An 18,326-nucleotide genomic window follows, 5' to 3' on the forward strand; every position below is an offset into this window, starting at 1 on the left:
GGTCACATTTGTACAAGAAAATGACATGTTTACTTATGCTTATGAAAACTTAATCCTTAACGTTTGAAACCTCTCAACTCAAAAGTATATATGGGAATTAATAAATTTTCTAGCTAGGGCCACAAAAATGCTTTTTAACTTGAAATTAAAATTTAAAGAAGTTCTACTATTAACTATATACTGTGACGTTGGCTATTTTTTTAGGTTAACAGACAAAAAGTGAACAACTGAAAAGCTGACAACTTAGCAAATATGTTTGTCATGTTGAAAAAAAGAGTTAAGTGGAAAAAGAGTTATCTTAAGCATGCAAATATCACAATTCATTATGTAGTACTTTCTCCTTACATGCAAACAAAAAATTTGACTCATAATTGCCATTTACACAGTTGGCTAGCCTTGATATACATGCAATATATCCAATATATAGCTAATAGGTATGTGAAAGAAAGAAAGAAAGAAAGAAAGAAAGAAAGAAAGAAAGAAAGAAAGAAAGAAAGAAAGAAAGAAAGAAAGAAAGAAAGAAAGAAAGAAAGAAAGAAAGAAAGAAAGAAAGAAAGAATACACTTGTCTAAGTAAATTAGAGAGTGGAGAGTGAAGAAATGGGTCAATGTCTATTCCACAGACAGACATTCATTCATACCATTAAAGAAATGCCAGACATTAAGTGGAGAAAGGCAGGCTGATACATGATTAATGCACTAGAGCTCACTGACCCCCAAAAAATCATGTTTATTTTCACCTTCATTTGACCCGCTTATATGCTAAACTATAAATTATATTCTGAAATACTGATATTTTCATTTGTTGCTATAGCTGTACACTATTTATCTATCTATTTATGGCTACAATCATATTCATCAATGCCACAACACACTTATTTTTCATTGCAATAAATAGTAAATTTACAATAAGATGACTAACATGAAGGCTCAACACATCATAACCAGATTAAATCCAGCAAAAATCTTAATAAATAAATCTGTGGTGGGGGGGTTATAATACAGGGAAATCAAAACCATTTTACAGCTGCCAATTTTATTAATGTTATTAAGCCAATAAAACAAAATCAATTAGATTTGAATTAATGAATTCTTCACTGTGTTCATAACATTAACATTTAGTTACAGCAGATGAAGATATCATGGTACTTCCGGTATCATGGTTTCCGTGTGTTATTTAGAGCGAATGAAAGTTGTTTACCTTGAAATATCCATTTCAAAAACATTCTGAAGGTATGCTGACTTACGAATGGCTTCTGTTTCCCACAGATGTTCTTCGGTAAGCTGATATTCCCCAATAGTATTCCACGAAAAGGGTGGACGTGTACAGCTATCCACTGTAATTACAACAGTTCATTCCACTCACTGTAGAGGGCTCCAAATAGGGCTGCATGTTTATGAAAAAAATCATAATTGTCAATTATTCCCTTGAAATTGTAAATGCGATTATTAATGACATCAACACAGTTTACATTAAATTATGTTTATACCATTGTTTAATACAACTGCATGCCGTTTTTTTTTTATAAAAAAAACCAAGCTAAAAAAATTCTAACTGAAAAACTTTTAGTGCTTTTCTATAGTATTAAGCCTCAAATGTTAACTATACATCGGATTGGTTTCTTCTTTAAATTAGGCCTATAAAAAAGTAAAAATATGAATGAAATTATAATGTTATACTGAAATGAAAATAATGGGAAAAACCCTTAAGACAACATGCAGAAAGAAAAAAAGGCATCTTAAGCATGCAGAATAACATAAGTGGACTTTGAACGATTAATTGCTGCTTTGACCGATTAAGTAATTGTGGCATCCATAATTGTAATCGCAATTAGAAATTCGATCAATTGTGCAGCCCTAGCTCCAAAGTCGCAAAAATACACAAAACTACATAAAGTTGTTTTAATTTATTTCAAAGATTACCATGGTTCATGTAAAATAAAGCAATGGTACTATTATGATACTATTGTGTTAGTTTTGCTAGACTTGTGTTGCATGGTGTTTACCTTCAGAGTCATTCACATAAGATGCACTGGCTAGCATTCATAACGTAATAAAATCTACAACGCTGGAAAACGACAGAGTGCAGGTTAAGATTCGATGGATTGTTGTTAAATTATAAATATCACTGTACTTTTAGAATATATATATATTTTTATGCTTTATTCCTGAAGTTTCTGTGGCTGGCAGGCTTGTAGTTGATTCCCATATAAGTGTATGATGAGACATGCAAATCCCACCTTTATATGCACTCTAAACACTTTGCACCTTGAATAAATCCACCCTCCGGGGCTTAACATTCACGAAACCTTGTCGAGTGATTCTTCACCCTGTGACAATGGTGTAGAATGCGGGTAGATTAGTGAAGGATCACCGCCCCAACCCCTAACTTTTTTTTTCTTCTTTTCTAAAAATATATAAACAGCCAGGTTATTGAAATGGTCAAAACTTAAATCAAAGTTGGGATAGAGGTTTTATGTTGGGTGCTAAAAGATACTCAGCTAATTTAATCTCTTCAAGTTTACCTAATCAACATGCTAAATGTTTGTACATGCATGACCGTTCACATGCACAGTGAAGTAAAAACAACAGAGACGGAAAGTGATTCAGAGTGATTTTGAGATAAGGAACACATGGGTGTTACATGTGCTGCTGTTATGCTTTCAGTTTTTAGTTGTTATTTAACTTGTCGTTATCATTCAGACACAAGAATGGCTAGATTTTTATTGACAGTTCCAGATCTTAAAAGTGTAAATTGGAAGCATGTAACAGTACAATGCTCCACGTGACCCAGGTAAAAAAAAGTGCTACAAGGTGCTCTGGGGTGAGAAATGATTTGAGGTTCTATATCAACTCATTTATTTGTGCAGTAAAACTCTTCTTAGCTTATATGGTTTAAATATGATTTTCTCCACTGAAGAGTGGAAAAGATGTTAGACATTAGATATTTTATTTTATTAACATGAAATAAATATCCTCAGGATCCTTCAAATTAAACCTCAACATCATGGAGTATAGCACAGGGAACAATTTATCTGTAATTTATTGTCCATAATAAACCCAGTTCTCTCAAATAAAATCATATGGCCCCTGACGGTTTTATTGGTAGGTTACAAAGCACAAAAGGGAGATTAAAGAATACATTTTTTACACCATGTCTTATGTAAGAAAATGTTTTGTTTTTCTTTCTAATGTTAAAGCTCTAAATTAGATCCAATGCACCAAACAGAAAAAGTCTATTGAAATAATAGCAGAGCTTGTTGCTTTCAAAACAAAAGCTCCCAAATCAATGAGTATCTTCTTGTGACACAAATGTACAATAGGTTTTGAACATAAGGCTTAGAGGGTGTAAAGCTCATTAGTAAGTTTCCCTACTGAGGCAGATTCAGGCATGACTTTGGGATTAAATGGCTTTTGGAATGCTATTGTCTAAGCAGCCTCTAAAACTGAATGAACACAAATGGGTCCAGGTCTTTCTATGTGTACAAACTCTGAAGATACAGATCTTGTTCTTGTTTGACAGTGTTAGAAGTGTCTCAAAATTAATGAACTAGTTCATTAATCGGTTCTTGATTATGCTTGTCTATTTATAGATATTTCATTAAACACTGACTTCATACCTCTGACTTTCAAACAGTGTGTCATTTTAGATCCTGTAGTGATATTAAGAAAATTTCAGTATAGATATTTTCACACAAAAGCTATGCTTTCAATCAGTTCCTATAGTGCATCATGCCATATTACAATATTTGTGTGTGTGTGTGTGTGTGTGTGTGTGTGTGTGTGTGTGTGTGTGTGTGTGTGTGTGTGTGTGTGTGTGTGTGTGTGTGGTGTGGTGTGTGTGTGTGTGTGTGTGTGTGTGTGTGTGTGTGTGTGTGTTATTTTTACACTGAAATATTAAAACCAATAAGTGAGTTTGACTAAAAATGTAAACAAAAAAATGCACTATACATTAAATATATTATGTTTAATTATTTAAAAATTGACCACATTTTTCAATTAAGTTTTGTTTTTGGCCTTTCGTATTGAAAACTTCTGCAGAGCAATATGAGGTTATTTCCCAAAAGTACATTGGTCACATTCACACATCGCACACTACAAAACATTTCAAACATGCATGCAAGTAATGATGGCCACAATAGGATTAATTGATGACCTTGTTAATGGGCCCATTAAACAAATGATCGTATCAACCAACGGTGATGATTTCTTGTAAACACGTATACATTATAATTGAATTGGAATGGCTTGTATTTAGTGTTGAGATGTTTAAAATGCATGAAGCTCTGATCAACATTGCAATTAATTTTGACATTATTACCAGGCAGTTGAATTTAAAGCAGGTGTTGTTTTTATGTTTATCTTTCACAACACACACAACAAAAAAATGTTTACTTTCTTATCCCCTCCATCTATTAAGGGCAGCATCTATATCGAGACTCACAATGAGATCATTTTTAGAGGTAATTTTCTAAAAGAATAATTTACAAACTTGTAGTGATAAGAAAATTTGCCTTCCATGTCAGATAAGTAGCTGAATAGCAAGAAGTGTAATTTTTTCACTTTTCCAGAGAAAGGTTTTAAGAGCATTAGGCTATATGCATCTGACACAATTACACACGATAACATAAATCTCTAAGGTTAGGTTTGTTTACTTGATTTCTTGAGATCAAACATACTGTCAACTGTCTCTCAGCAGGCGTATTGGTTTGGACGTGCAGAACGTGAAGATTCTTTGGCAGCAGCGCACACAGATTCGTCTTATCAGCACTCCTGGGATTTAATGGCTGCTCTTTTTCCTTGTCTTGTTTTATGCTCTTAAATTTGACTGTGGACAAAACTGACACATTGCATTAGTGTTCAGGTTACAGTGTAAACATTAAACAAATACCAATGATTGCAAATTACAACTTACAAATTAAATTATTTTTTTTTTTACTTAGAATTTTTTTACTTTTGCTCTGTAAGCCCTTTTTATTTTAGAGATGCATATTATTGCAAGTGTTGGTATAAATTACATGTGCATAAAAAATGTGTGACATGGGCACTGCAGTGTAAAGTGTCACCAACCCTGTTTATCTCAATCAGTGTATGGTGTTAACTCACACTGCCTTTAAAACCCGGTGAAACGTGATTCCATGTTTTGCTCACTCTTGCCGTGAACAGAAATAGCCGCAATGAGGTAATGAGTGGAGCGGTGTTGCTCCATGCGCGCGGAAGGCGATTGGTTGCGCGCTTCAGCTCCACGTTTTGCACGAGCCCAGATCCAGACTTTTACGGCAAGCCGTTTTAACATTTATCCATTATACGTGCTAGTGTCTATTTTTTGTGACTAGTCAATATTTTTTAATTACTAGTACACTGTAATATATTTTTCGAAGTTGTAAATAAAACAAAGATTATTGTAGCATGTTTTACAATAAAATAATTCAGCTTTTGTTAAAAATTGCATGTTTGTTCAGTGTGTCGCTAGCATTTATTTGTAATTGTTTTTGTTGAGTTCAATTTACTTCTACACCATTTTTTTCAGTGTAAATAATAGTATATTTTTTTTATTAGTAACTTAGATACTAGATACTAGAAAGGTCTACTAGTAAGCTATACACAATTATAAACGCAACACATTTGTTTTTGCCCTCTTTTTTTATGAGTTGAACTCAAAGATCTAAGACTTTTTAAGTTGATCAGGTTGTTGATTGTGGCCAGTGGAATGTTGGTCCACTCCTCTTCAATGGCTGTGCAAAGTTGCTGGATATTAGTAGGAATCCACAGCATCCCAAAAATGCTCAATGGGTGACATGTCCGGTAAGTATGCTGGCCATGCAAGAACTGTGATGTTTTCGGCTTCCAGGAATTGTGTACAGATCCTTGCAACATGTGGCTGTCATGTGATTTCATCACAGTAATTATTTGCATTCAAAATGCAATCAATAAAATGCACCTGTGTTTGTTGTCCATAACATACGCCTATACTATAACCCCACCGCCACCATGGGCCACTCAATCCACAACGTTGACATCAGTAAACCACTAACCAACACGACGCCATACACGCTGTCTGCCATCTGCACTGCACAGTGAAAACCAGGATTCATCCATGAAGAGAACACCTCTCCAAAGTGCCAGACACCATCGAATGTAACCATTTGCCTAGTCGGTTATGATGACAAACTGCAGTCAGGTCGAAACCCTGATGAAAATGACGAACATGCAGATGAGCTTCCCTGAGATTGTTTCTGACAGTTTGTGCAGAACTTCTTTGGTTATGCAAACTGATTGTTGCAGCAGCTGTCCGACCTTTGGAGGTGGCTTAAGGTAGAGAAATGAACATTCAATACACTGGCTTTGGTGGACATTCCTGCAGTCAGCATGCCAATTGCACGCTCTGTCTAAACTTGCAACATCTGTGGCATTGTGCTGTGTGATAAAACTGCACATTTTAGAGTGGCCTTTTATTGGGGCCAGCCTATGGCACACCTCTGCAATGATCATGCTGTCGAATCAGCATCTTGATATGCCACACTTGTGAGGTGGATAGATTATCTCGGCAAAGGAGAAGTGCTCACTAACACAGATTTAGACAGATTTGTAAATAATATTTGAGAGAAATAGGCCTTTTGCTTTTTTTCTTTGTCAAATTTAAACTATAAACTTTTAGTTTTTTACTAAAAACTAAAAACTGAAATAATAACTTTTTATTTGTTTTGGCCATTTATTTACACGACAACAGCACTTTGGCTGCCTGAAAATGCAAACATTTGAAAACAGGTTTCAAAGTTCAAGTTTCTGAAACCGATACCATTATTGTCTCTATGTAATCTACAAAAATGTGAAATTGTGAAAATGGTGAAGTTATGCACATGCATATTATGTATTCAGTCTATATGTTTGTTTGTAGGTGTGTAGTGTTTCTTTTGCATAGTGACATCGCCAACTACTGACCTGGCATGCAGTGTTTTTAGTAATTTTCACATATTCGTGTGAACAAGATTTGTTTTGACACTGTCATCGTCTGTAAAAAAATGTATTCAGTTTTTTTATACATCATTCTCATGCAAACATACCCGTGAAAAGGCATAAGGACTGTTATACTTAAATTAAAAATCAAATTACTTATAACAAAAAAAAAACATTACCATAACAATAGTGACACAATAGTGTATAATAAAATGGTCCAAGTCTTTAATAGCTATACTACACTGAAAAAGCAATGGTGTAGAAAAAAATTTCAAAATTTCAAACAAACTGCAAGTAACACATTGAATTAAATGTTCAATTTTAAAGTAGAAAGTAAAAAATTTATTTTCCTTTTAAACATTTCTTGCATAAAATCTTGTGAAACAAACTCCAAATATATATATATATATATATATATAGCCTATAGTATTCCTTCTAGTGTAGGAATACTGGAACAACTATCTATTATAAAACAGATTCAAAGAAAAGGGAAAATTTAAGAACTACCCCCGGGGGACTGTTACAAGTAAAGATGGTTTGTTCAAAATAGTTTGGATGAATAGACTACATGATAATACCGCTTGCCACAGGCGTGAATGTAGTCAGATTGAAGGTTGGCTTTGCTCCGCCCCTGGCTTGATTGTATATGAGTGCTGACCGAGAAGCATGCAGCAGTTTTTCGTAATGTTTTTGATGCGGAGGCTAGGGCTTAATGCGGTCCGTATTTGGAGAGCATACGCTTTTTATTGACTTGGATTAGGAGGGACTGTGAACTATTTAATCTCTGGGATTGTCAATTACTTTTTGCTGTTGTCGTCTGCGGTGCGACGCACTCAGCAGATTCAAGCAGAGAGGTAAAGGTTACAAAGTTTAGCCTGCTTGTGAATGTTGATGACATATTTAGACGCGTGCGTGTTTAATCGTTCATATTGTAAACAAGCTCCGCTTTAATGCTGCATTATATAAACCAAACCCCTGTGCCTTCTAACTTTTTATTTACACTATATGTTTACGCAAATTGCCATATTAACTTTTGTTAATTGTTTTTCAGTGGAATGGCAGACCGCATGATGGCAATGAACCACGGACGTTTCCCTGATGCAGTGAATGGGCATCAACACTCGCACAACGCGCGCAGGATGGGAATGGGACAGTTTTCCAACGCGCTTCCACAGCAGCAGCATTATACCGTTACCATGGGAGATCACCTGCATTACGCGGGAGGGAATGTAAACGCAAACCACGGGATCCGGCATTCCATGGCATCTGGGAATAATATAAACGGAGGGATCCCCAATGGTAACTTGCCTGCCCGATTTAACTCCCAGTTTGTCGGACAAGGGCAGCAGCTCGCTGCCAGTATGCAGTTGCAGAAGCTCAATACGCCTTACTACAGTCACCACACGCATCCTTCCCATCATCACCATTACATGCACGAAATGCACCCCGCCAGTCACCAGTTAAACGGGACAGGACAACAGTTCCGAGACAGTAACGTTAAACAGAATACATCTGGGGTTCCTCTGCCTGGCCACCACATGCCTGCAGCAATGCTGCCCCCCAACGTTATCGACACGGATTTTATTGACGAGGAGGTCTTGATGTCACTGGTGATAGAAATGGGCTTGGACAGAATAAAAGAGCTGCCAGAGCTCTGGCTGGGACAGAATGAGTTTGATTTCATGACAGACTTCGTTTGTAAGCAACAGCCCAGCCGAGTGAGCTGTTAATCTCACTTTTTTTTTTCCTTTTTTTTTTGGCTTTGTCCTTTTTTATGAGACTGATATTACTGGTGTGTTTTCCTAGGTCCATAAACTAGAGGGTTCCCACATTCCTGAATGTATCAGGGAATTTCAAAAGTTCATTTTTAGGCCTGAAAAAGTCTTGGAGATTAATTACAATTAAAAAAAGCCATGGACATTTGTGTAGTCAATATCACATTTCTAGATATGCTGACATATAACATTGACCAAAAAAAAAAGAATGTGATTTCTATATTTTTAAAAATCCTCCACTTCACAGATAACTGGAAAAGGGGGGGATCCTGTAAATTCATTAGTCAGGTGTGGGAACCCTGAAATCCAAATGATGAGTCCACAAAACTTGGAAGTACCATTCAAGAGTAAACATTCATCAGCTGGTTCATGCCATTATGTAACAGAAATTGATTTGTTTTGCATGAGGATGGTTTGGACACCCAAGAGCCATGCTATAAGTCACATACACAAGAGGCTGGAGAGTGAGAAATGGACGGAAATCCCAGACAACTCAAGAATATCTGTTCAGTATTAATGTAGCAGACAAAATAGACAAAAAAATAATAATTTTAAAATCATGTTTTGCTTTTTCAGACACTTTTAATATGAGACCTCCAGTGGTATCAGATGTCAGTGAATGCATATTCTAAATAGTGTTGGTGGTTATGTGACATGATTGTAGATAATAGTTTGTAATTGTCTCAATCAGCAATGTATTATACACTTTAGTGGCCATATTTACCAGACTCCTGTGCTGCTCAGAGATTCACTGAACTGTGAGCAAATGCTTCAAGTTCTTCTTCTCTCCACCCTTTCTACATCTACTCAGGCCCATGTTGCCTCCATGATGCTTGTGTGTATATCAGAGCCTAAACCATATACGGAAATTATATGAATGTGAGTGAGAGTGTGCATTTGCCTGCTTCTCTCTATATGTGCTTACATTGAGTACAGTGTATCGAAAAGTCCAAGAAAAGGCATTCCGATCCTGAATGTCATAGTCTGGAATGTTGTAAAAGAAGGGAATGTGGAAATATCCCAACACAGAAGAGTTTCATCTTCTTCGGTTTTGAAAAATAGATAGACCACTGTGCTTATTATAGTATGCGGTACATGGCAATACTACTGTGTTGAGGCTTTCTAGGAAAGTTTTACAGTATTTTTGTATATTTTTAGAAAAAAAATGTTAATTTATTTTAATTTGCAAACATGAATAAAGCAGCAGAGGCTCATTACTGAAATCAATGCCCTGTTCTTTTGGGTGTCAGCATCATTTACGATTCCAAATTGTAGTTATGATGTTCTATTCGTGTCAGTTTTACAATTAAAGTTCTGTTCTAATCAACATAATACAGTGTTTTTGTTGTAACATTATAAATCTGTGTATACATTGCAACAATATTTTTTCAAGCTAATTGGTTTTAGCCTTTTTGATTTGATTTGTTAATTCTACAATGAATTTACATTTAAGTTATTCATTTAAGTTAAGCTTTTATGTGGCGAAGAATGTCCTTTTATAGTCCTCTCTTTAAATGAAGTCATATGACATTTCATATGACACTTTGGCCAGCTTGTCCATTTCTTGTTCTGGTAGAAAATGTGCACATTTAAAAGGCTCACTGTAGATGTGTATTAAAATGCAAGACCAAGTGTTGGATAAAGCGTCCAGTTTCACTGCATGAATAATTATCATGCAAATAGGTAGCATTCAGCAGAGTTTGTCCTGCAGTGAAATTGAATCTTCTCAGAGTTGACAGCTTACTAGTGCCAAGAGCAGTCTAAAAAACCATCAAGAGCTGACAGAGTAAGCATTAGCATAATTCGGAATTCAGGATATACAGACGTGGGAAATAAGAGCTTATCCTCATCCAGAACTGTATTTAACAATGATTTCAAATGTTCTTCTGGAGTTATATGTAATACAAATATGATAAATTTCTTGATTTATATGGATTTTATTTTACGCCTCTTTTATGACCTTTTTGTATCTTCTAAATTTTGGTTACCTGGACATTCAGTGGAGGAACATAAAACTGTCAGGTTTCTTTAAAAGTATTTTATTTTTTGTTTGAAGATGTTTTAACCAAAATCTTATGAGTTTGGAATGACACGAGGGTTAGTAAATGATGACAGAATTATATTTTTGGAGTAAACTATCCCCTTAAGAGCAAGAACGTACATTTTCTACTGGCCAATATAATATAGGTATATATATATATATATATATATATATATATATATATATATATATATATATATATAAACTAGAAAAAAATATATTTTAATATATTATTACATTCATCTTAAGTCCCTTATTGAATTACCGTTATGTTGATAAGTGTTTTGTTCAAAAGATGCCTCTTTAATTCTAGTTTCAGTGCTTCCCTGTGGTGATATCGACTTATAATGGATGTTTCCATAATGCCATTTTTATTATCAGACATCAACAACCTCTTGCTAACCTGCTAAATGTGAAGCAGACCTTCAGTTAAAGAGCCTGTGGAGTCAAACTGTGTGTGCTTGATGGCTAACTTCTCAAGTTCCTTAATACATTAGTTTTTTGCAAAGGCAATTATTCAGAGCTCCATTATGTATCCATTACAGCAAGTTAATTTGAAAAGAATTTTAAACACCGCTTATATCAATAATTGAGACTAATAAAAGGGAAATGTCAAAAGACTCCCTGATGAATATTGCAGAGAATATGCAGGCACACGCTCTTCCTCAAGGTCTGCTGTCCTTCAGATTTTTGGCAGAGCTTCAAATTCCTTCACTTGATTCAAAATTCAAGTAAAAAAAAAAAAAAAAAGTGGAAATATAGATAATAAAATAGAGAAAAAGAAATAATTAAAACCATCTTATTTGCAATGAGAGAAATTACATTTACAGAACAGGGCAGAGATAAATAAAAATGGTAATTATAGAAATGCATCATTATTAAAAAAGGAGGGATGTCAGTGCAATGCCAAATGTCTTCAATAAGAAATCCATCCAATAATTTGTCTGTCAGATATACTCTGCTCACAAATTTAATGAATGATTGCGTTTAATCAGTGATCGGCAGCATATCAATTTAAACCATTACATTCATATTTCACACTGATAGAGACACTTAACCTTTAAAGAGAGTAAAACGACATAGTACTGCAGTTGCCTTGCTCAAGGAAATCTTTGCACATGGGACCAAAATGCCTGTAAATGTTAAGTGACTAATCACACTGTAACATGGGAACACACAGCCTCAGTCCTATCACTAAGGGCTTGAATTGCGAAAGGCTGCATTTACATTAAAATACATGATTTAAAAATATAAATTTCTTGAAAAAAGTTTAGTCTCCTATTATATTAATATTTCATTAATTACATGTTTAAAATTTGGGGGTCAGCAAGACCTTTTCCCTTTTTTAAAGAAACAAATACTTTTATTCAGCAAGAATGCATTAATTTGATCGGAAATGATAGTAAAGACATTTATAATGTTACAAAATAAATGCTGTTCTTTTCAACTTTTTTTCATCAAAGAACTCGACACTAAATCAGTGTGTAGAACATTCTTTAAACAGGCAAACGCTACATGACACTGATCTGGATTGTGATATTTTTTAATATACTAAGTGTGATCCATTATAACAGTCTGTCAATGGAGGTTCTGCCCTTCTGCTCAGAGGTGAGTTTCACAACATCATGTTTTTACAGCTTAATGCTCTGCAGATGCTGTCACTGCACTGCATGAAAGAACATTGGACACTTTCATAGTCCCATCAACATATCCATTAACACGACACTGCTATGAGTCAGTCTGTGATCACACCATTTTAGGGGCTAAAGAGGTATTTTTGATTTAATAAGGTTACATAGCCATTGCTGCTGTTGATGTCTTCCTCTGAGATGTGTAATTAAATAAGCACTCTTGTTGGAGAGTAATTATTTTTCCCATTTGCTTTTCTTAAAGGAAATAGTGCTTGTGAGGCAGCAAAATAGGGAAGATTTTTAGTGAAATGATCAAGAAAAGAAGAAAAAAGCGGAAGAGCAATAGACCCAGTTGAATTCACACATGAAAGAAAAATCACAAAACAGATCTCTATGATATTTCATTTATTTATTCCTGGTCAGCAGTGGGATGAAATTGAGAGCAAATTGAGGCTAGTTTAACCCAATTAATCTCACATCTGTCTCCATCTAGTGTTGAGAAGTCACACATTGCCTCAAAGTTTGCGACCAAACAAGAGTTGAACATCAGAGAATTGTCATTGTCATTGTCATTAAAATTAGCTCAAGATGTTATGTCAACAATTGTTTCATTTAAGTTTTTCTCCTAAAAGGTTTTCAAAGTTTAAATAAAGTCCAGTTAAAGCAATATTAAATGTGTTCTGAGTTTTGACACACCACAGAAAAATGTGTTTTTAACCACCCAGCCAAAGTTGAATGAAAAAAAAAATAAATAAAAAAAAAGTAAAATAAGATATCAAAATCTTGAAAAATTAAGCAGTATTCTCTGCTCTCAAATGCTGGGGGCGTGTCTGCTGGTGGTGCTAAAACCACGCCCACTCGCGGGAAAACTGCCATCTCTCTCAACTCTCAAATGCAAATAAATTAAATGAGACTGAGCTGTTTTGTAAATTATCGTAACCAGGTGTTATGCATTTATGTGACATAGGCATAGCTAGAAAACTGTAGGGTGTAGTAACTAACGGCAATGACAGTAACTCGCTATTGAGCAGGCGAACCACTGATGCTAATGCACTTTAGTTTCTAGGTATGATCGACTTGAAACAGCACTGTGCAGAACAATCAGTGTATAACTTCAAAGTACTGTGAGAGTACTACGAAGTACTAGGTCTCACCAGGGCTGTAGCTGGGGTTTGTGGGGCCCCAGTGCAGGTTGTACCAGTGGGCCCTGTTTGAAATTGTTTAATTTGTATGTTTGTTCTATTTATTTGTGATATTTGCTCAATATTTACGTTTTGTCAAGTTTGTAGGCGTCCAGGTACTATCCAGTGCTAAAATAGCACTGCATAGTCTTCACTGTAAAAATTAAATACAGTCAAACCAAAATTTATTCTGAAAACTTATTACATTTTTCACATTATAACTGTTTATTTGCCATAGTTTAGAAAATGGTAATAAATTATGACAAGAACTCAGAGTTAAATTGTGTCAGAATTTAATTTATCAGTTTTACTGGTAGTCTACCGTATTAAGAAGTTTTGGGTATAATATGTCACAGTTTACTTTATTTTGCTATACTCACATAAATGAACTATAAAGTGTCCTGCACCCACTAGTAAAAATATAAAGAATTATATCTGGTGTCTGAATAATTGTTGGTTCAACTCTGGATGAATTCTTGTTAAAACTATAAAGTAATTCAGTTAAGAGCAGTGAGTGATTTTCTTTTTTTTTTTCTTTTTCTTGGATTAACTTTAAGGACACCTACAGCAGCTAGTAAATTAGGCGCAGTCACTATAATAGACAATGCATCCATTATAATGATACATATCCGATTTCTTTCTTCATTGTTTACTTTCACTTAAGACTAACCAACAGTTTTTTCGAGGATACTCTCCAAGACAGGTAATTTGACATAATTTTGTATATATTTGTCAGTACAAGAGCAAGAAGAGGCAAATTTCGGTGTTCAAACGCTTTGAGACCCATCTCTCAGAATGCGCCCTGTGCGCACAGAACACCGCAGGTGCTGAAAGGGTTCTCTTTCGCATCTTTTTCTGTTTGCATGTTTAAACTGTGATTTGTATTTGTTCGTTCAGGTGCAGGAGGACACGAAGGAGAGCTTGTTTCGGTGTTGCTGTCCATGAGACACACACCCCGCGAGTACTCAGTTGAGTTTTTTCGCATCTTGTGTTTGAATGTTTTAGACTCTTTTTAATGTTTAAATTGGTAAGGCTTAAAAACACGTGCAAATGATAAGCTTTAATGACGATGCGCAGCAGTGACCCATCTGCTGTCCTGAGCATCTTTTAGGCTGGCCTCAGTCATCACCCCTATGATCATCACCACCTTTCATCCCACTAGCGACGGACCTGGGTCTCACTGTACTTTGATGACACACACACCAATCGGTCTGCGCAGCACTACTTCAAGTTGAACACACCTTTTATTACAGTGTTGGGGGAGGGGCCATGCTCTGTGGCTTCACTACGTCATCGAATCATGATTTTAGCCCTGCTTAAAAGATCCTTAACACGTAAATGCTGAAAACTGTCTAACGATCTTACTTAACAATTAAGTACTACATAGTTCACAGTCTTTGTAATATGTTTCAGCGATGCATTTCTAACATGTATAATGTGTTTAGAAACAATTCTCAGAATTGACTTTACTCAGACTTTAAGCAAATTTATGGAAACTATTAATGATTCGACTTATTCACAAAGAGCTTTCGTTCTTAAACGAATCAACGTTTTTGTACGATCAAGCGCAATCATGACAGATTTTTTTTTCACAAAACAGCTCAAAAAACAAGAAATTAAAGTTGATTAACTTACATTTTAGACACGATATTTGAAAGTTTGATAGTAGGCTACTACCTTGTCTTCTCTGCTAAGCTAACAAAACTAAAGCCTACCCCAAAAAAATAAAGACACAGTAGAATTTCCATCTTTGAACGAATCAGTAGAATGAAGGATTTAAAAAATAACTCACTTATAAAACAGCCTCTTGTTGCCACCTATTGGAGTAACCGAACGATACAGTGCAGTTGAACTGTATACAGCTATAGCTACTAATATAAACACTATTGAAATGCTAATTCAAACATCAAAACTAACTGATAGCCTAACACTGAAATAAAATAGGCCTATAACTGAAACTCCAAGTCTCCATAAAATATTAAACTTCAGTTTATAAGTAAAATGTCGAGATCCAGGTTTTTTGTTGTTGTTGTTGTTTGTACATTACCGCATTACTTTGCTCTTAGAGGACTGGATGCAAATTGCAATGAAGTCACGCAGAGGGATGTTGATTGTTATAATTGTCTTCACTGTGGGAATGTTGGTTGTGCTCATAACAGTCAGCTCTGAGCACCCCTGTGCTTTCTAGTCTCTGTAACTGTGAATCCAGACACCTCCTCCAGCCAGCATTGCAAGGAGATACTGTAGCCTACAAACAAGTCAGTCACATACAATGTCTGGAGAGCTGCTGGATTGTGTCTCCCTGAGAGCGTGAGGAGAAATTCTCTCACAAGCTAAAAAAAAAATAAGATTTTCACATGTCTCAGAGAAATGTATTTCACTTCCATTTTTCATTGAAAATGTGTATTCACATTTCATTTGCATAATCAGAGTTCTCTGATATGCATAAAAAAACTGATTTGTGTTTCTTTTTCTATAAATATGTAATTTTTTACTATTTTAATTTAAATCAATATCATTTATATGTGTATTATTGAGTATTCTTGCTATTTTTTTATGATGTTGCTGTTATATTAGTCTTAATATACTATGAAGTTTTTCTTCTCAAGTAAATTCCTCTTTATTTAAAAGATAGTTAGATATTTTGTGACAGTTTAGAAAAGTAAATATGATTCAAACAACCATCTCATTTGAATTTTTTACCATCTGCTATCAACTTTAACAACAAATCTGCGATCTAAAAATGACAAATGGCAGAAATTTTAGAATATAGCAATCCTCATTATCAACCATTAAATACAATGTCTGACAGAGTAAATTATATGCAGGATATGTTGACATTCTAAGGATTAGAGTGCTTTTGACAGCACCTGGAGGAAAGGGAGAGACGTGTACATCTTACTTAATTTGACTGCATGAGTCAGCAGCTCATTTAGACGGGCTCTCAAGCCAAAAATAAATACAAATGGAGCAAGATTCTGTTGTGACTTTTTGTCAAAAGAGCTAGTCCTATGCCATGGAAAACAGGAAATGAGCAGTTTGGAGAAGCATCGTTCATCTTACCAGCTCATCTGTGCCTATGTCCGCAAAATCTACAAGGCCAGAAACATTGGCCGAGTCCTTGCCTCTCCAGCTCTCTAAAATGCTGACAGTTGCGGCGAAATACAATTCAAGGTTAAAGAGACATATATCATAACACCCAAGCAAGAGACTCTCAAAGAACAAGGACGTTACAATCATTAATTGAAATGCAGGTGCTGAGGGAAATAATTAAGCCTGGAGCCAGTGTCAGAATCATTTCTATCTGGTGATTAAAAAGATTCCCTTGTAAAAGCCAAAGAGGGTGAGGATTATCAGAGAGATGACCTGCAGTAAAGTCTATAGCCAACCACTCTTTACAAATCCTTAACATGACCCTCCAACAGTTTAGACTCATTTGTGCTTTTAGTAAGCACTATTGCAAATAGCAAAGTAATGATTGTAATGCCCAAATTTGCTTATATCAGTGCATAAAAATGCTCTACATAGGCCATAAATTAAAGACCCCATGATATTGTTTGATGAATAGGTGGGTACATTCTTAAAAATAAAGGTACTTCAAAAGGTTCTTCAAGCTATGCCATAAAAGAACCTTTTAGTCAAAGGTTCTTTAAAGAACCATCTCTTTTTTACCTTTTTATAATCTGAAGAACCATCTTTCACCACAAAGAATGTTTTGTTAAACAGAAAGGTTCTTCAGATGTTAAAGGTTTTTATGTGACCATTTAGACAAAAAGATTCTTGTATGTCATTGTGAAGCACCTTTATTTTTAAGAGTGTATCCGTGTTTCCGTTGCATGCCAATATTTTTTAAATATTTAGAAATGTGCAGACAAAAACGCTGTTATGGAGTGAGTTGCACTGATGCTAATCACTTCACAACTCTCCATTTGCATGATTTGAAGTGATTAGAGTGCAATTGACTGGAATTATGGTGGACAAATGTGATAATAAATGCTAACAGGAGCTGTGAAAACCCAGTACTAAGCAGATTGTTACAAGAAATTAGTCCTTAGGCATTCAGTACACAAGTCAATAACTGTAAATGCTGCTAAGATTTGCATGTTAACCCTATAAACATGAACTTGTATATAAGTGACTAAATGACCAAGGACAGAAATATATTTCAGATATGTTCACTGAATATAAGCCTAACAGACCACTTAGATCATTAGGATCGAGTCAGTTAGAAATACCAAGGGTTCACACAAAACAAGGGGAGTCCGCCTTTAGTTACTATGCCGCCCGCAGTTGGAATCAGCTTCCAGAAGAGATCAGATGTGCTAAAACACTAGTCACATTTAAATCTAGACTTAAAACTCATCTGTTTAGCTGTGCATTTTTTGAATGAGCACTGTCCAATGTCCGAACTGATTGCACTATATTTTTATTTTATGTAAAATCATTTTCTAATTGTTTTAAATTCATTTGAAATAAGTACATTTTTTAATAATTTTTAAAAGTTTTAAAATTGCTTGTTTTATTCTTGTTATTTTTTTTTCATTATTATTTTACTTTCTTTTATGTAAAGACTTTGAATTACCATTGTGTACGAAATGTGCTATATAAATAAACTTGCCTTGCCTTGCCTATAAAGCCAAGTGTATCATATTTAATATGGAAATTTCTAAGGGTTCTAAGTTATGAATATGATCAAAACTTTGATGTAAAAACTGTTGTACACAATCTACTAAATGCCTTCC

General features: G+C 35.0%; 1 protein-coding gene across 1 annotated transcript; it reads left to right on the forward strand.

The window, feature by feature from the left end:
* Positions 1 to 7,614: 7,614 nt before the first annotated feature.
* Positions 7,615 to 10,063, forward strand: LOC132092258 (cbp/p300-interacting transactivator 2-like). The gene is made up of 2 exons (XM_059498420.1): positions 7,615 to 7,810; positions 8,008 to 10,063. Exon 2 carries the CDS (start codon positions 8,012 to 8,014, stop codon positions 8,684 to 8,686), a length of 675 nt encoding a protein of 224 aa, XP_059354403.1. The 5' UTR covers positions 7,615 to 7,810; positions 8,008 to 8,011; the 3' UTR covers positions 8,687 to 10,063.
* Positions 10,064 to 18,326: the final 8,263 nt, after the last annotated feature.

This window comes from Carassius carassius, chromosome 18 (genome assembly GCF_963082965.1).
Source record: "Carassius carassius chromosome 18, fCarCar2.1, whole genome shotgun sequence".
NCBI classification, from domain to species: Eukaryota; Metazoa; Chordata; class Actinopteri; order Cypriniformes; family Cyprinidae; genus Carassius; species Carassius carassius.